At 38.4% G+C, this 19,875-nt stretch overlaps 2 protein-coding genes across 4 annotated transcripts in view; both read left to right on the top strand.

The window, feature by feature from the left end:
- Positions 1 to 6,029, top strand: part of LOC121382370 — a 30,858-nt gene extending 24,829 nt beyond the window's left edge. The window contains exons 2-3 of one of the 2 annotated variants that reach the window (XR_005959159.1): positions 2,781 to 2,823; positions 3,877 to 3,967. Coding sequence is in view for 1 of the 2 variants with exons in the window: in XM_041511956.1 (XP_041367890.1) it covers positions 2,781 to 2,823; positions 3,877 to 5,424 (1,591 nt within the window). In the remaining variant the exon portion in view is untranslated. Of the gene's footprint in view, positions 1 to 2,780; positions 2,824 to 3,876 lie in introns of both variants that reach the window. The other variant, XM_041511956.1, reaches the window with a different exon arrangement.
- A 6,009-nt stretch (positions 6,030 to 12,038) lies between these two features.
- LOC121381998 overlaps positions 12,039 to 19,875 on the top strand; it is a 28,763-nt gene continuing 20,926 nt past the window's right edge. The window contains exons 1-4 of one of the 2 annotated variants that reach the window (XM_041511463.1): positions 12,039 to 12,093; positions 14,262 to 14,367; positions 15,165 to 15,322; positions 17,192 to 17,454. In XM_041511463.1, the coding sequence (XP_041367397.1) occupies positions 14,307 to 14,367; positions 15,165 to 15,322; positions 17,192 to 17,454 (482 nt within the window). In that variant the 5' untranslated portion in view covers positions 12,039 to 12,093; positions 14,262 to 14,306. Of the gene's footprint in view, positions 12,236 to 14,261; positions 14,368 to 15,164; positions 15,323 to 17,191; positions 17,455 to 19,875 lie in introns of both variants that reach the window. The other variant, XM_041511462.1, reaches the window with a different exon arrangement.

Genomic DNA, 19,875 nt, shown 5'->3' with positions numbered 1-19,875 from the left:
AAAAATGTTTTTTAAAAACTTACTAACAAAAAAGAAGCTCATAGAACAGGAAAATATGTTTTGATTAAATTAAACCGCAGTTAAAATAAATGATTATTATTACAATACTCGATTAAGATATTTTAAAACAATCATGGTTGTAATTTCCTGGCGGTAGTTGCTACTGTTTTTGTTTTACGTGTAGTAAAACTACAGTCGCAAACATATCATTTATTGATCTATGTTAAGAAAAAATCCAAGTCAATTTTGTTTTGTAAACAGGTATTTTAATACATGGCTAGTGATCCAATACCAGAAAAGAGTCATGGGACCATGCTTCCCCAAAAAATATATCTGTTTTTCCTCCACCTTACATGTTAGCCTGTCTTACTGTTCTGATAGGAACTACTAGGGTAGGGTTTTCTTGAGTCACCCCCCCCCCCCCCCCCAATACAAAACAAAATTTGGCTATGTTAGTGTTTGTCTTTAAAAAAAGATATATTTGCATAGTTTTAATGTTTCCAAAACTGGATCCATCTTAATATGCATATTATATTCTTGACCTATTAGTGTTCTAGTATTGTAGTCTTATATATGCTTATTTATTTGCAGATAAGTTGCATTATCATTGTGTTTCGTTGTACATTTAGAAATAATTATTATATGGCAAAGTACAATTGTAGTCCATGAAAGGTTCACGAATTTTTTTTACCAAACATTGTGTCCTTCGTTCCGTTACGACACATAACAACCAATAAGATAATATCGAATACACAATGCCGTCTACATGCATTACTTGCACAATGCACAAGCAGTGGCGTAGAGTGGGCGGGGCCACCGGGGCGGTTTCTCCGGGAGCAAAGTTCTGGACTGGTGGCAGGGACTTGGGGAGTGCTAACGGTCCACTGGTTAAGGGGCGCAATACTTGCCTTGCCCCGGGCGCTGGCAACCCACGCTACGCTACTGTGCACAAGTAGAATTTGAATGGGGGGTTTTCTTCTTCACTTTTTAATCACGTCTGTAGATCTTTTTTAGTGTGCTTTTGTCCAATTATACAACAATCGCATTGTTGTACTGGTCCCTGTAACACAGCCATCCTTTCTTTTCCTTTAAATCGCATCATGCAGTTTAGTGCATAAAACTGAACCGGCACAAACCTATTGTACAAAGAGACGTATTGAAATGCACAAGAGATATAACTGAATGCCAAAGTTTCCAGAATAGTGACAGTGATGTCTGTGTAATGTCGGAAATTTCCTCTATTTATGCATATCTCGGTCTGCTTTGAATAAAACTTTAACGTTGCATTAATAATACTTGTTTGGTAGCAAAGTCCAGCGATAAGGGTACTCGAGAGGTTTGGTTAACAATGCTCGAAACAACTCAACAAGATATCCAAAATAGAAAGAAAGACGGTTATAGGGTGTATACTACCAAATCAAATCCCATAGACGACAATAGTAACATATGCGGCTAAAACTCCTACCTGCAACGTATCAACCGACATAAACGCCACGGATATAAATACTACCACCCCTTACACTTAAAGTGAATCAGAAAACAATGGGGGTCAAGCTGCTCGTTTCTGAGATAACGGGTAGCGTCTATGACTACCCTAGTTTCGCACAAAATTCGAGTACTTTTTTTTACAGCACAAGGCTACTTGACACATTGGTACTAGATGAAATAAAATTGCACATTTATTTTACCCAGATGAAACTATTATTTTTTACAACCAACACACTCACATTTTTAACCAATCACAGGACTTGTGGTGTTCACTTCTCTATCAAAAGTTGGGTGCACCTCGAACTTTGACCCAGCCGGAAGTTATTTGGTATAGTACTACCTATATGGCGTCAGACATATTATGGTTAAGGACCACACAGATATTGAGAGAGAAACCCGCTGTCGCCACTTCATGGGCTACTCTTTCCGATTAGCAGCAAGGGATCTTTCATATGCACCACAGACAGGATAATACATACCACGGTCTTTGATGTACCAGTCGTGATGCACTGGCTGGAGCGAGAAATAGCCCAATGGGCCCACTGACACATCCAAAATAGATAAAGAGGTTTGATCAGGTTTCAGTTTTGGATCAGTGGGGCATGGGGTTTGAATGATAGCAAACGGAAGTAGATATCTTTTTTTCAGGGGTGGCAGGTGGGCATTTCATATATAAGGATCGTTGTTTGTTCCGTCCGGAATACGATTTTTAAGAGCAAGTGTTTTAAGGAAGGAAATGTTTTATTTAACGATGCACTCAACACATTTCATTTACGTATGGTGTCGAACATATGGTTAAGGACCACACAGATACTGAGGAAGGAAACCCGCTGTCGCCACTGCAGGGGCTACTCTTTTCGGTTAGCAGCAAGGGATTTTTTTATATGCACCATCCCATAGACAGGATAGCACATATCAAGGCCTTTGATGTATCAGTCATGGTGCACTGGCTGGAGCGAGAAATAGCAAGTGTTTGAAGACGAATTTGCAGACAAAAAGCTGTATATACATAGCACTGCGCCTAGGAATAAGTATTAAATTACACAAGTTTGAATCATTGTTTCAGAGACAAAAGGGAGCCCTTTACATGAAATAGAGCTCGGATTTGTTGTATTAAAAATATATCGCTAAGATCAAGGGACAATCTCAACAACTACAAAAGAAGACTTATGTTTTTCTTTAGATTTCCCCAGCAACTGAAGAAGATGATAGACACAGAAAAGTACCTTACGTTTTTCAACTAATATGTACTCTAAAATATTTAATTGTTTTTGTTTTCTCTCTATTTTCAGGTCTATTCAGTTTGACAGAACGTGGGCTGCAGAAAAATTGCAGGTAATATATCATTTGTTTGTCCTAAATTTCTTTTGTCACAAGGACCATGTCTTTTTAAGCTCTTGGTAGTATTGGGCCCATTTTGAAAAAAACGAATATGTTTTGCATGTAATTGGGTCTTGAAATTTTTTTCAACAACAACAAAAATATTATAAGACCAAATAATGGGTCAATCGTTGAGTATTTTAAAATTATTGTTCTATATATTTCAATAAATTATGGCCGAGTCAGTCGGGTTACAACAACACATTTTACTACTAACATATGAACAGTGTTTACAAAGAGTTAACTGGCTAAATTGCCACCACAATACGTTTTATGAACAAGGTCTGCAGGACCCAGATCTATCTTTCATTTCATTTGAACTTATTTTCGTGCTTATATTCAATTAAGGTTCAAGCACGCTGTCCCGGGCACACACCTCAGCTATCTGGCTTGTCTGTCCAGGACAGTGGGATAGTTGTTAGTGGTTAGTGAGAAAGAAGAGGATGTAGTGGTCTTACACCTACCCACTGAATTGTTAAAACTCGCTCTGGGTGGGAGTCGGTACCGGGCTGCGAACCCTGTACCTACCAGCCTTATGCCCGATGGCTTAACCCGACGCCACCGACACCGGTCCCAGATCTATCTAATAATGTCTTTAAATGAGAAATAGAAATGTGATGCTCTGACTCCTGATCTGTTATTCAGTAGGAGCATTCTGTGTGGCGACAGTGGTTTTCATTATCTACTCAGTATCGAGATAATGTGTTAAACACCAAATACCCATAGTTTAAAATCATACTGAGGTATCGATAGATAAATACTCTCTCTCTCTCTCTCTCTCTCTCTCTCTCTCTCTCTCTCTCTCTCTCTCTCTCTCTCTCTCTCTCTCGCTGTGTGTGTCTCTCCTTCTATCTATTATCTCTGTGTCTTTCTCTGTCTGTCCCTGTCTCTTTCTCACTCCGTCTCCCTTCATAGTTTAACATGCATTGAGATGTCAGTAAACAAATAGTCCTTTTCTTTTATTTAATCTACCTTATCATTTGTTTTGTCTTGTTCTTCTCTACACAGCTCCGACTCCTCATGCTGGATGAGAAGTACCGCAGTGAGGTTATGTACCAGCAGGTGGACGCATTCGAGGACAAGGTTCTTCTCAGCAGCAGCAACTACAAGGTGGAAACCATGAAAAACATGATCGAAACTCTCTCAAAACGTTTCCAACCGTGGCTAAAGATCGACTCTGTCGCCAGTCTTCGCAGAGCTCTGGAAAAGGACGAAAAGAAACGTGACCCCAGCGACACGTGCATCAAATATTTCCACTGGTTCTTTCAGTACTTGGATTACTTACGTGAGCTGAATAGTAATTTCGTTGAGCGGATTTTCCACCCGTTGTTTAAGTACTTCTACGAAGGCGGGTTTTTCGGAGATCACAGGAGGGGTTCGACTTCGTCGCTCTCTAAATTCTCCAGCCATTTTTCGTTAGACACTCCAAGCAGCAGTCAGACGTGGGACAGTAACAATTCCGAGGAACTGGACGACGACGCTGTATGCCTTGCCCGTCAAAAGATGCAGTCAAAGACAGCTTTGATGCTCCTCAGCAAAGAGTTTGCCGATATTAAGACCCTCTATGACACCAGCGAGGTGGACAAACTGGCGACCCGCCTGTCCTTTGTTAAAGAGCAGCTGGACTACCTCTTGGATCTGGAAGATTCCATTGACCCAGATTTCTTGTCTCAGGATAGTGAACGGTTTGTGCAGGATCTAGACAACGACGAGCCTCTTGGACACTTGCTTCGGCTGGTTCCGGACATTTTGTGCAAATTCCAGAAAGCGGCGTGGCTGGCTCGGCGCTGGCTGCAGCTGGATGACACGAGGACCAAGGACCTGAACCTGAAGCTGCAGAAGATCCTTTCTCTGGAGGAACATATTACTCGCCGTCTTTCGTTACTGGAGACTAGGATACGAACCCACGAGACGGAGCTGGATACGGGTCTGGGAGAACTCCAGCATCTTCTTAAGAGAGAGGAGCGTTCTAGTGACCTGAACATGAATCTGTTAGACCTTGACGGTAGGCTGAGCCACCTCCACAAGCAGCTCGAGCTTCTGCGGAAAGACAGAGATCGCTTGACGGACCAGGTGGTGGTCGCGATCAAGGAAAAGAACAAGAAGAAATATGATTCGCTGAAGGTCTTGTTTCAGGCAAATCGTCTGCAGCGGTACATGGTCGAGCGTCAACTCGCTACCTTCGAATACCAGAGAGATGTTGCAGAAGGTGACTACAAAGTCGAGGTGGGACTGAAACCCACGCTTATTCACCATACCAACAGCTTGCAGGATGAGTGTGAACAGTTAGAAAGTATCCTGAGCAAAGAACGAAACGAGAAACACACGCTAAAAATGGCGCTTATTCCAATCGTCGAAGATCGGAAGCAGCTTTCCGAAAGACTGAAAGAAAAGAGGCAGTCGGAACCGGTCAACAATTTGAAAGTGGCTCAGTACTTGGGCAGTTCGAGACCAAAGGGACAAGCTCAGTTTATTCGGACTTACAGCGAGAAACCAACGGTAGCAACACATCTTCGGAGCTACTCGGAAACGAACGATAATGATAGGCAGTCGTAAATGATATATTTGAATACTATTATTTATAATGTGCTGAATAGAACGAGGACGCAACTGCTCAAACGATTCAAATATAACGGTACATTTTCGGCTGGTGTGATACAGATGATTTTAGTTTCAAATTAATGGAGATGTTTTACTCCATTGACAAAATTATCTGTTGCTAAAACAAAAAACAAACACCATTATTTCATGCTAAATCGTATGCAGTTTGTTTCATTATCTTGTGCTATTTGGATATACCAATACTGGATACGAATCAAGACCAGAAATGTTCACGTGTTTTGTGCAACAACTCACTGTACGCACAGTGGGTTATCGCGTGGAACTGAAGTGCGAGGGGGTGGGGGGGGGGGGGGGGCGGGTGAAGGGGTAAATTTCTGTGCCTGTTGAAATTCACATGACAGTGCCATAGCCTGGTTATCAGAATGTAGGAGACATATTAAAACTGCGGAAGGCACATTTTATAAAAGTGTAAATATATTGAACATTAAATCAGGTAATTTGTTATGGACTGTGAAAAAAATTAATTTATAATTTAAAAAATTTCAAATAATGTTTTTTGTTAAATTTTACCTAGATGCATTTAGAATAAAGGTTATATTTTTGAAATGGTATTGGTTTTTTATAAATAGAACGTGTGTTCTTTACTCGAACTTTAATTAAGACTCCAATGAATGTTAATTAGAGAGAGGTATCCATTTTAGTAAGTACAATTCAATTCATTTATTTGCCTATAGGCATAAACATACTTTTACATAATAAATTTACATAATTACAAAAAAAGACCAACCACATCAGACAAATGTGTATATATGCATGTAACATGGTATTGCGTCTATACTAATTAGTAAAAGATGTAGTAATAGGTTAGGAACAAATAGAAAAGTGAAAGAACAATTTCAGGATGGACACAGTTTAGAGTTAATTAGCAAGTTCTCTGCGTTTAGTATAGTAGATTGGATCAAATATCTTCCAAGATTGCGTAATTGAGTTACACCAGTTTCAATATTTAATCGATGAGCAGAACATCTAAATTTACAAATGTAACTTCTAAATGCAAAAGAAAGGTTTTTTTGTTAAATAGTACTGAAGACACTGATTATTAGTTAAGTGCTTATAAATTAAACATTTTGAAGTAATAACAAATGACAGCGACTATAGGATGCTAAAGAGACATTCTTGGGTTTTCTGGCATTGCACGTACACGTATATCAGGAAGTCAAATCATGCTATTGTGTTGTAGGCTATTCCATACATTCAACTTTTGTTTTCCTTCCATGTCTCATAGCGTTTTATGTAACCGGCGGTTAAAAGAGAGTGCTCTTCCTGGCACGGGTACTCGAGTCCCGTGAACGGGCTCGAGTCTTGCTAGATTCGGCCTGTGCCTGAGTACTCGAGTAGTTAAAACATTAAAAGAGAGTGCTCTTCCTGGCACGGGTACTCGAGTCCCGTGAACGGGCTTAAGTCTTGCTAGACTCGGCCTGTGCCTGAGTACTCGAGTAGTTAAAAAATTAAATGAGAGTGCTCTTTCTGGCACGGGTACTCGAGTCCCGTGAACGGACTCGAGTCTTGCTAGATTCGGCCTGTGCCTGAGTACTCGTGTAGTTAAACAATTAAATGAGAGTGCTCTTCCTGGCACGGGTACTCGAGTCCCGTGAACGGGCTCGAGTCTTGCTAGATTCGGCCTGTGCCTGAGTACTCGTGTAGTTAAACAATTAAAAGAGAGTGCTCTTCCTGGCACGGGTACTCGAGTCCCGTGAACGGGCTCGAGTCTTGCTAGATTCGGCCTGTGCCTGAGTACTCGAGTAGTTAAAACATTAAATGAGAGTGCTCTTCCTGGCACGGGTACTCGAGTCCCGTGAACGGACTCGAGTCTTGCTGGATTCGGCCTGTGCCTGAGTACTCGTGTAGTTAAACAATTAAAAGAGAGTGCTCTTCCTGGCACGGGTACTCGAGTCCCGTGAACGGACTCGAGTCTTGCTAGGCTCGGCCTGTGCCTGAGTACTCGAGTAGTTAAACAATTAAAAGAGAGTGCTCTTCCTGGCACGGGTACTCGAGTCCCGTGAACGGACTCGAGTCTTGCTGGACTCGGCCTGTGCCTGAGTACTCGAGTAGTTAAAACATTAAATGAGAGTGCTCTTCCTGGCACGGGTACTCGAGTCCCGTGAACGGACTCGAGTCTTGCTGGACTCGGCCTGTGCCTGAGTACTCGAGTAGTTAAAACATTAAATGAGAGTGCTCTTCCTGGCACGGGTACTCGAGTCCCGTGAACGGACTCGAGTCTTGCTTGATCGGCCTGTGCCTGAGTACTCGAGTAGTTAAACAATTAAATGAGAGTGCTCTTCCTGGCACGGGTACTCGAGTCCCGTGAACGGACTCGAGTCTTGCTGGATTCGGCCTGTGCCTGAGTACTCGAGTAGTTAAACAATTAAATGAGAGTGCTCTTCCTGGCACGGGTACTCGAGTCCCGTGAACGGACTCGAGTCTTGCTGGACTCGGCCTGTGCCTGAGTACTCGAGTAGTTAAAAAATTAAATGAGAGTGCTCTTCCTGGCACGGGTACTCGAGTCCCGTGAACGGACTCGAGTCTTGCTAGATTCGGCCTGTGCCCGAGTACTCGTGGAGACCCTAATAAAGAGTATAGAGAATTTTTTTTTTTTCACGAGTCCACGAGCCAAATCTGAAAAGATGGCTAGTAAATGATCGAGCACAACACCCACTACGCAGTTTGTTTGTCACTTTATGATGCTTGGTGGATGCCTGTGGAACATCACTAGCCCTGATGTAGAGTGGCAGTGTTGAAAGCCTACTTTCTAATTGTGGGCTTAGGTGCAAATCTCAACAAGTTTATTTGATTTGCTCAGCTCCTGCGACCAATATTCCTTATGAATTGTTGTTAATAACATATATCATCATAGAAATGTTCCAGAGATATCCCTCAAGCAGCCTAACGCGAGAAACGTAACTGTGTAATGGATGTTGTGCTCAACCATCTTTAGCTGGTCTTGGATCCTGGGCTAAGGACGTTGGGTTAAATATCGGCTCATTTGGAGTGGATGAAAAAGTAAAACAGTCTAAGAACCACTAGTTTATAGTGTGGTGGTTGCTAATCTCACACTAAATAATATTCTAATTTGGTTAGCAAATTGTGGTCCTTCATAAATGTAGTTTCCCACGGCCTTTGATATATTAGTCGTAAAAAGATGAATATTAGGCCAAACAAAATCAATTTCTGGTCTCTGGTCAGCGCGCGCGTCCATTTTGACCTCGCGCGTCAAGATTTTTTTTTTAATTTCCTGCGGTATGATATCGATTTTTGTAGGAGTAACCTGTGGGTTGTACAGAACCCCTCGTGCAACTGTTTAGGAAAATGTTTAAGGTACCAAGGCAAAGGGGGTGGGGTCACCATGGCCATTGAGGATGGACCGAGGCAGATGAAAAAGACGTAAAAACCCCCACCCTAACTATACCCTCTTTTTCTGTGCAATCCATGCTTAAAAACAAAATTTAAAAATAAAAAATAAAAAAATAAAATGAAAAAGAAATCTGGAACTTTGGTCTGACCAGACACCGACCTTTTTTTCGGCCTAAGAATACTATCAGAAAACATTGCCTGATCGACTGCAAGTATATATAATAATTAAAAATTTTAACAGTGTTTGTTGTGAATAGTTTTAATACAGACAGACCAGTCATGCCATACTATCTCTTTTGATACAGACTACCAGTATTGTACACCTAATTGTCATTACCTAAATAGCTAAGAGAAGACAATATTTAATGTGGGCCTATTCAGTTGTTTGTGCTTGTTTTAAAGTTACATTATCTGGTTACCATATTATAACATCATGTACAAATGTGAAATACAAGCTCAAATGCACTTTTAAAAAAGTCATGTGTGTTCGCTATGAACGGATATCGTCAAACGTATACGCTTGATTCGTCGCCTGTGCCGGCATAGCTCGGCAAAGCACAAACGACAGCCTGTTGTTAGTTTCAGTTAACACGTGCGTTTGCCGATTTCAAATTGTAGGGTTCGTCTCAAAAAATTAAAAGAGAAATCTTGCGCTGTAGTTAAAACCGGTTTGACAACGTATTATCGACAGTCGTACCTTCCTATTTTAGAATTGATATTTTATAAAGTGTTAGTAGAACTTTCAAAGTTTAGCTTGTATACTAGTAACACATTAATCATGTATATATTTTTAAAATAAAATATACTAAAGTAGACAATGAACGTTTTCACTTCTTAATTTTACGTGTTAAAATTGACAAATTCAAATAAATATTATTTCGTTTGGAAAGGGTAAAGTTGGGGGGGAGGGGGGTTAACGACATCAAACATAAAGCATATTGATTTAATAAATCATCCGACCCCATACAACCGTAAATAAAATGTGTTGAGTGCGTCGATAAATAAAACATATCCTATCCTTCCTTCCATATGCTGTTGGATGTCTAACATTTGGTAATTTTGACATATAATCTTAGAGAGGAATCGGGTGCATGTGCAGGGAGAGAGTATTGGAGGTCGAAACCCTTACTTGCCCAAGCTTAAAAAAAAATTGAAATGGATTTTTGGGGGGAGCATGGCCCCATATAAACTTCGCTCAACACAGTCTATAACCCCAACCCCGCTGAAATCCCTGCACACGTGCCTTGGAAACCCGCTACATTTTTTTTTTAGCAAGGGATTGTTTATATTACCATTCCACAGACAGGATATCACATACCATGGTCTTTTTGTATACCCGCCGATGGGGATCGATCCTAGACTGACCGCGCATTTCCAAAAAAACACCTTTTTAGGTCTAAGTAATGAATAAAAATAACATATAGTCTTGAAAAATGTTACGTAAATCGAATACAGTACGCTCTTCCTCTACCCCTAGAGCGTTACGTAATTAGTAACACCCCCTTACATGTAACGTGTATGCCAACAGCTGGCCACTGTCAAAATTTCAAGGCAAATCCCCCACTCACCGACCCCTGGAAAGGCGTTGTACCATACCTCTATGGATATAAATATGTTTTGGAGATATGAGACGACCCCTCAATCAAGACAGTTAAATTTGTTCAAAAATTGCGAAATCTCACGTGATTTCTTGTTTGGGAATTCAATACTTGTGATAAGCCAATGAAAACCGAGATCGGTACGAGCCCGTCAAAAGTGTTCCACTTTCAAAATCATGGCTTTGTTTTTGACCTGGATAAGTTAGCGTAGTGAAACCAATGCGGAGTGCGGCGTCATATATGCACCAAACGTAATTGGATTTTCTGTTCTATATGCTTAAATAATAAAAAATATTCCAGGGAATGTAGTTTTAAAACTCAAGATAGCCTATATATGTTTGCTACTCCAGTAAAGTCATTCACACGTCAGTACACTCTTAATTTGTCTTCCTTCTTCTTCTTCTTCTTCTTCTTCTCCTTCTTCTTCTTCTTCTAATACTACATAATGTAGCCTAAAACTAGCCTTGAAAGTGATCGCCGGGCCTTCAAGAACTAAATAAATATAGTTTGGGGTTTTTAAAATTCTGTTGTATCAATCCAACACCAACACCCCGTTTTGTCTGGAAAATTTACATTCGTAGACTGTTAAGAATTAACTATTTCAAGTAGAACTACAGACTACAGTGGGAAAAGGGAAAAAAAACAAAAAAACTAATAGCTGTTGGTCAAATCTTATAGATTTGTTGAGGAACTTTAACGTGGATAGGGTGTCTAGACTGGATAGTGAAGTTTATATGGGGGTCGAGACATGCTTCTGTGTTGAAGAAAAAGAAAACTGACTTGAGCAGGAACAGATTGGACTTAAAAAAACTCTCCCCCGAAAAACCCTACCTCACATGCAGACACGCCTGAATCCCTGTCTAATCGAATACAATTAGGCATACAACGGTTAGTCTCGTACACTAGGCTACGTACTGTGTCAAATTAATAATTAGGGTAGGTCATGTCCACGTAAGTTCCAGAGATTCATTTTTTATTTATTTTTTTGTATTCATTTGTTTTTTTGGTGTTTTTTTTGCTGTTAAACTTTCTTGGTTGCGTTATTTTGAAGGTCTGGACGTATTCCAGTGGTAAAGCGGTCGGTCTATGGTCGATTCCCGTCGGTGGGCCAACACCAGGACAGCGTTCTTGAATCTTAATTGGATATAAGCACGAAAATAATTTGAATGAATGAATGGTGGGCTCATTGGGCTATTTCTCGCTCTAACCAGTGCACCACGACTAGTATATCAAAGACCGAGTTATGTGCTATCCTGTCTGTGGGGATAGGGCCTACATAAAAGATACATTGCTAGGCCTAGGCCTACTTATTGAACAAATGTTGGGGGTTTCCTCGCTTAGACTATAGGCCTATGGTATGTCAGAATTACCAAATGTTTAAAAAAAAATCAATGTGCACTAATGACTTGACACTTGAAACAATGAAATTAATGGAGTTTGTCGGAGTCTTTTTAAACTTGTAAGGCATGTAAGTTAATGTGTCTTATTAAGATATTTTCAAAATTAGGCTACCGTATGCTAATTAGTGGTCGAATCATCGCGCACAATCGTGACAAAAATGTGCCGCACTGTAATCCCACAATGCTGTTTGAAAGTCGTCTGCAACTTCCGCAGAAGGTGTTTTGGGCGTGTTGGGTATTCGTGTGAAAATTTGGTACATAATTGGTGAAAATATACACTTTTTTTTTTTTTTAAATTGAGTAAATAGCATGCTGTTCTTTCTACACATTGGGATTTTGTAATACCTGACTGCACAAAATAAGTTTATCATTGGAAACATGATATCAGCAGTGGAGGTATTTTCGACATATCAAGTTTATCATAAACTTTGGTTTTTTATTTATTTCCTTAAATTGGCATTCCCCACCCCCCTTAAACTAGCAGGGTTTCTGCCAGAGGGTAAAATGGGTACGGCACCATACCCAAATTTATTTGCAAGATTTTATTTTTTTAAGTTGATCTTTTGACAAAATTAATGACATCATTACTGTGTGATTTTTTTTTAACCCTAAACCTAAACCTAACCCATTTTCTTTTTGGGGGAGGCCTTCCATACCCCATATTCATTCAGCACACACATTGTAAATATTCAATTTCATAGTGCCATACCCAAAAATTTCTTTCTGGCAGAAACACTGATTAGTGAATATAAAATATATTGGGGGGGAAAAAACAACAACAACATTCTTGAGGAGTCGACCCCTAAACCCCCTCCCCCTGCACACATGTCTAAAAAAATATCTGCAACTACTACATACAATCACCATTATTACTATTTTGGCCAGTTTGTTGTAAAACTTTGTTTTATACACTTTACAAGACAAGATAGCATGTGTGTGTGTGTGTGGGGGGGGGGGGGGTCCTACCATGACTGTTGATATATCAGGGTCAGTTAGACTTATTTTAATGCCTTTCAGTCCTCGCCAGGAAAGGTAAGTGATAACTCTATAGGGTCTCTGCTAGAGAGTAAAACGGGTATGGCGCCATACCCAAAACATTTTGCAGATTTATATTTTTTAAGTTAACCTCTTGACAAAATTACTCTTATCATTACTGTATGATTTTCTTAACCCTAACCCTAAACTTAACCCATTTCCATCTGGGGAAGGTCCCCCATACCTGCTGTTTGTGGTTGCATTCAATTACATAGCACAAAACCCAACCATTTCTTTTAGGCAGAAACACTGCTCTAGCTCCCCTCAACACTGCAGATAAAAAAAACCTAAAACATTATTTAAAACTTCTTGTAATTGTTTGCTTGGCACCATTTCAGGAGAATGATCTTCAGCACAAATTGATTTTGCTCATGGACATGACTGTTTTTTAACATAAATATATTTTGAATGCAAACCGTGCATTCCATATCCCTAGCCACTCCTCCCTCGAGTATCGCATAATGGTTCTGTTGAATAGTCCATGATGGAGTGCTTGTGAAATGAAACATAATCCATTGGATCCATCAAGACAAACTGATGCTATGTGCTATGAATCATTCTTTTGACATAAATGCTTTTGATCTCCTAAAAGGAGGGGGTGGGGGGGGTGGGGGGGGAAACAACTTAAAAATTGTTTTAATAGCTGATCTGTTGTTTAAGCATATGGGGAAAAAAAAACTACTTTCCATCGGATCCATATCGTATGTAACCAAAACATTTTAGTAATGGAGGTGGTTCTTCACTATATTAAACTATATTTGCATTAAAAAGTGCATAAAAATTTAACACTTTTCGAAGTTGAATAGCAGTAAAAGTATACAACAGAGAACATACCAGAGTATATTTGCATCAAACTAGTTTATTATTGTTGACTATTGATAGTATAATTTTCTCTGTGATACCCAGCTTACTTTTAAAATTGTGTCCGATTCAGTACTTGATGTAAAAGTTTTAAAAAACCCCATCTCTACCAATAAGAAGCTACTCAACATGGTACTGTGCACACTAAAAACAAGGGTTGATTGATCCAAATTAAGAAATGGTGTGGAATGGTGCCGATTATTGGAGTCTAGAAACATAGGAGATAAAACCCTGAATGTATTACTTTTCTGACAGCAGTGGCAGTGTCAACACTTGAGTTAAAGTTTTGCATTTAGATCAGTTTTTCACAAACTACATGTATAAGTCCTATATCAATGAAACATGGTTTATAGTTACATCTGTGGATGTAGTGTACTAAAACATTTATGGTAGGCGAGACATTATATCCACAGAATTCTTGTACACTTTGTTCATTGGGATATATAACTTGGTAGGAAGCTGTGTTGTAAACAAAACTTTTTATTTTCTAAAGAATTAACTTCCTCATTTCTAAATCTGATTTCAGTTGGCTTTATGAAATAAAGTATATATGTAGGCAGTGGACTCACCTATGAAAATGACCAGTAACACTCAAAAAAGGTCTGTCGTTACAAGAGGTTTCAAAAGGTCAGGTAAGTAAAGTCCATACCTTCGGATCCTGTCAAAGCCAGGAATTTACTAGTGTAAATTTGTACTAATTATAACAACAAAATGTGTTTTTGGAAATGGCAACTGCATTTAAATAAAATGATTAAAGGACTGTTTTATTGTAATTATTAATAGTTCTGACATAATTATATTATCTCTTTTTTTTATTATTAAATTTCTTTGTCCTTTGAGCTTTTATAGAATTATAACATTAGAATTTGATCAATATTTTCTTGTTTTGATCTAAAGTAATGCTGCTAACTTGAAGTCGTCTATCTAAAATTACTAATGAAATAAATTCTAGATTTTCATCTCCACCTGGCCTGAGGATAAAGGCCCGCCTCTGTTTTTTGTTTTTTATTGGCAAAAAAAAAAAAAAATCAGGTCTTTTAATCTATGTGCAGGACTCGAATTTAACTGCAGCACTGATGGAAATTGTCATAGGTCAACGGTCAAGGGGTTTACCAATGGTAGTTTGTTGCCATTGGATAAAAATTATTGCCATCTGTTGAAGGAATAATATTTGATTTTTAATTTTTAATAATTTTTTTGGTTGCAAAAGTTACTGTTTTAGGCAGGTTTGAAATTGCTATAAGCAAAAACATTTAAAACTGTGGTAATAAGTTCTGAAATTTGAATCCTTCAATGTCCTAAAATTTTATGTAAAATTTCACCCCTCTTTTGAAAAAGATTGCATAAGAAATCTAGCATTTATTTTATTATGGTCTAATGGGTAAATCCACTAATTACCATACTAAAAGCCCATTCTATTGCTTTGTAGTGTTAGAAAATCCAGCCACTGTAGCGTCTTTGGATAGCTTGACAAGGTCTCAATTTGAGAGTTTGAAAACTAAGATGCCCTCTGTTCAGTCAAGTGCTTCTCCAAGCAGTGCATCAACTAGGACTCCGAGAGAACGGATTGCTGAATGGAGAAAGCAGGTCTGTACTTTGTTTCCATTGTGTGACAGAAAAATACCTGCCTTTTATGTAATCAGGGTTTCTGATAGCAGGTACGAAGGGTAAAATTACGTACCCTAAAATCTTTGAAATTAATGGATACATTTTTAGAATTTTTACAAACATTATAGTAAGAGAACTCCTGTTTAAAAATTTGTGAAAGTACATGAAATTCAGTGTCCAATTTCAAAAGAATTCTAAACCAAACCACCTAATAAGGGTACTTTATGATCTGTTTTATTTTTATTACATACCCTCAGATTATTTTCTGGCAGAAATCCTGTATTGGGATGTGAATTGCATTGGGTTTCTGGTTTTTTAATATAACGATATGTAATTTTTTCTCCACAGTTGCCAAAAAATGCATTCAAATGAGTAACAAATTAACAAAGAGTTGTGTTAGACAAGTCTTATTTCAGCTCAAGTCATTTGCATATTTTCATATCAGCAAATGAAAATATCTTAATGACATCTTGGCACACATGCGCAGTTTAATTGTGTAGCATATACAATGTATGGTAATTGTCACATTTGATCTTGTCTAAAGTGTTAGAACAAAAACACTAAACTATGAAGGTTACATTCTAAATAACAGTGAGGGCTCCTAAAATATTCACACTCAAGACTTTAATAATTTTTTTGAAGTCTGCTTTGTAATTACAGTACTAGACCACATTCATTAATTAATCATCGGTTAATAGAAAAAAAGAAAGAAATGTTTTATTTAACGATGCACTCAACACATTTTATTTACGGTTATATGGTGTCCGACATATGGTCAAGGACCACACAGATATTGAGAGAGGAAACTCTCTGTTGCCACTTCATGGGCTACTCTTTCCGATTAGCAGCAAGGGATCTTTTATTTGCACTTCCCACAGGCTTGATGGCACAAACCATGGCCTTTGTTGTACCAGTTATGGATCACTGGTCGGTGCAAGTGGTTTACACCTACCTATTGAGCGGTTAATGGATGTCAAATTTTTAACAGTCTTTAGAGGAAACCTGCTGCATTTTCAGTAGCAGCAAGGGATCTTTTATATGTACTTTATCACAGATAAGATAGAACATTTGAAGGCAAGCCTTTAATAAAAGTTTTGTCCATACAAATAGCATGACTTCAGTTTGGTGACTTTGCCAAGTCTAGTTGAGGTTTACTCATAGAGGATTCTTTCAAAATGACTTAGACTTAATTGGGAAAGTCATCTAAATGTAAGCAGTGTCTCACTACTTTGGACCCATACTTATAAAACTTTAGAGTCTACCCTCAAATCTTTAATGATGTAACCTAGACTGTCAACTGTTATGACGAAGTTGCCAACTTGACATTTGCGTTGTAATTCCCCCAGTTCCTAAGTTTCGATGGGTGCACTCAGACTAACAACTAATGGGTTATATACGACTAGAATCGAGTTGTATAGCAACTGGACAGTCGTAGAAGTCGTGACAGCAGAAAGTTGGCCAACGTAGCATAATAGGCATGAAATTTTGTGTGCATCGCTAAGACATGAAAGTCTCAAGACTTTATTAGAAACTTGAATCTAAACTTTAAAAGGTTTACAAGCATCATAGGGTTTCTGCCAGAGGGTAAAACGGGTATGGCGACATACCCAAATATTTTTGCAGATTTTTTTTAAGTTAACTTTTTGACAAAATTAATTACTCTTATCATTACTGTATGCTTTTCTTAACCCTAACCCCAAACTTTAATTCTTTTCTTTCTGGGGAGGCCCCCTCCCCCCAATTGCATTCAATTCCATAGCGCCATACCCAAAATTTCTTTCTGGAAGAAACACTGAGCATGGGTTTGTATGCATGCCTACTGCTATGTGTTCCATGTTACATTTCCAGTTGGAGAATACTCACTGGATACAGTGTGACAATGAAGATTGCATGAAATGGAGGCGTGTCACAGAGGCTGAAGTGACCAGTGTCACAGAGGAATCAAAATGGTTCTGTTTTATGAATAATGACGAGCAGTTCAGGTCTTGTGATGTGCCTGAGGAAAACACTCGTTGGTATGACAACACTGCAAAGAAACTGGGACTTGTCTACATTAAATCTATTCTCAAGGAAGGAACACTGGTGTTGGCAAAATTTCCAGGATATTGCAAGTAAGTGTTGGTATTGCCTCCATGACGCAAACATAGTATGCCTTATACATTGTATCACAAATGAAACTTAGAATTTTTATTTTGTGCATTAAATCAGACACAAGTTCAGGATACACATAATGGAAGCAGGGACAAATCGAGTGGTGGTTCTCTTTGTGTAGCAGGAGAAATCACTCTGTTAACTATGCCCTGATTCTTATTTTATTGTCCTCTAAGTTCTTTTAGGTTAGGTACAGCCTTCCATATATAGAGAGAGAATACTGTACGAGTGGTCATTAGATAGGCCTACAATTTATCTTACAAATTGTTTTAAAATGTATCTAACAAGCAAAAGCGAGTTTGATATGTTTTTAAATGAGTTGTAAGATAAATGGTTTCTAACAGACACAAATGTAGTATTCTATTTCTTACATATCCCAGGCCATCAAGTATCCTACTTTTTCCTATTTCTTCCTATTTTTTGGATGAGTCCCTATTTAGCCCTCTTTTTGATGAAAATTCCTATTTTTTTCCTTTTCTTTTTTGCACTTTTGACTTGTTTCATATGTTGTTGGTTTTTTGGGGGGGTTTTTTATCGACACCATATTTTTTCTCTTCACACCATTTACTCCAGATGACTTGCTATGAGGCATATTGTGATATCTGTGGCATAGTCATTGAAATCTGAATATGCAGATGGGATGCATGGTTACAGGCTTCCAGTTATTAATTTTCACAATGCAATATAAAGTCCTCTTATTTATAATTTATGGATATGTTTCTGTTTTTTGGTAATATCTGATCTTGTTGAATGCTCAAAACTAGAAGGTTGAAAGGATATGGCAACCCTTTCAGTCTAGGCCTAGTGACTTTGAGCTACATACTAATTATTTCTTTAGTTCATTATCTGCAGGTAATGGTGCTTTCGAGTTAGCTTGCATGCAGTTGCTCCAGTGAAGCCTGATAAATGCTCAGTTTAGCTTGCTAGCTGGTGGATAGTTGTGTTACCTTGTGTGATGGTTAACTATGCATTGAGCTACATACTAATCATTTCTTGCTTTAAACATGTATAGGTTCTGGTGGTTGTCTGCATGTGATGCTGCTTCCTAGATAGTATAAAATCTACTGATGTAATTGCATTGTATACATAAATATACATGTATGCTATTATTTAAAGTTTTCAGCAAACACATAGCAGTAATTGGACTGATCTGTGATTGACCATGATCCTTTTTCAAATTACGCATACTAAATCATTCAATGTTTCATTATGGGTGGGGAGGGAGAAGGCCATTAAAACTTCCAGCTTCGATCTCGATGATACTAATATATATCACCAATGCAGTACAATACTTCTCATAACCTTTTGATCATAAAACTGAATTTCCTTTTGGTTACCTACTTTCAGTTTATAATGTGGTCATTAACTGTTTTAAAATGTATAAAACCATTGGAGAGGATGGCTGTGATAGGTTAAGGTCTCCTTTAAACAAGGTTAAATAAAATTAAAAACAATTACAGTTATCATTTCAGTTATCTGCTCATTGTATATTGGTTCCTATATTATATAAAATATTGAAGCATGATCATGGAACAGTCAAAACAACTGTTAAATTGGGTGGGTGTTTGTGCAAATATCTTACATTTTCCACATTTCTCATCACATCAAAATTGTACGAAGTCAGGCTGAAGCTGTTAGGGTTACCTCTGATATACTGGTGCATGGTGTCTAAGGAAGTAGGACTTCAGTGCTCATTTGCAGGTTGTGCTTTGCTTACCGTAACAAGTATTCTATTAAATGTGCACACCTACAGTATCATAATTATTTGACATATTTCTACCAATTCAGTTAGCACACAGCTACTAAATCCAGCTACATTATCCAGTTGATCACATACACACATACACTGCCATTGCTGCTGTTTTTGATGGTGTCACTGGGTCTGCAATGCCTTGCTGTGTGGGGGTTTTCAGTCAACACCCCTGTCGTTTCAGTGTTACAATTTGACCTTGTAACTTGTATTATTCAATGGCATAAAAGGAATACTGCATTGTGTTGCTTTTTAAAAGTCTTACTCCAAAGAACCAAATTCAACCACTGCATTGTCTGAATAAAAAGTGGTGGATCGGGATGGCTATAAGAGGTGTTGGGAGGCCATCTTAAAACAAAATAAGTGCCTATTTTATTCCTATGATATACACATTGTCTTATTTTCCTGTATTATTATGATATTATATTTAGTTTCGCTTGACCCCTGCAATATTCTTTATTTTGGGACATTAACTTTTGTACAAAATTCCTATTTTCTTCCTATTTTGTGGGCAAAATTCCTATTTTAACCCTATTTTCAGGCAACAAAAATTCCTATTTTCCAATTTTTTTTTACCCACCACCTCACTTGACAGCCTGATATCCTGAAAAAAGGTTTTAAAATACATTTA

This window comes from Gigantopelta aegis, chromosome 9, assembly GCF_016097555.1.
Source record: "Gigantopelta aegis isolate Gae_Host chromosome 9, Gae_host_genome, whole genome shotgun sequence".
NCBI lineage: Eukaryota > Metazoa > Mollusca > Gastropoda > Neomphalida > Peltospiridae > Gigantopelta > Gigantopelta aegis.
The sequence above is the reverse complement of the archived record's forward strand: the minus strand, read 5'-3'. Positions and strand labels throughout refer to the sequence as shown.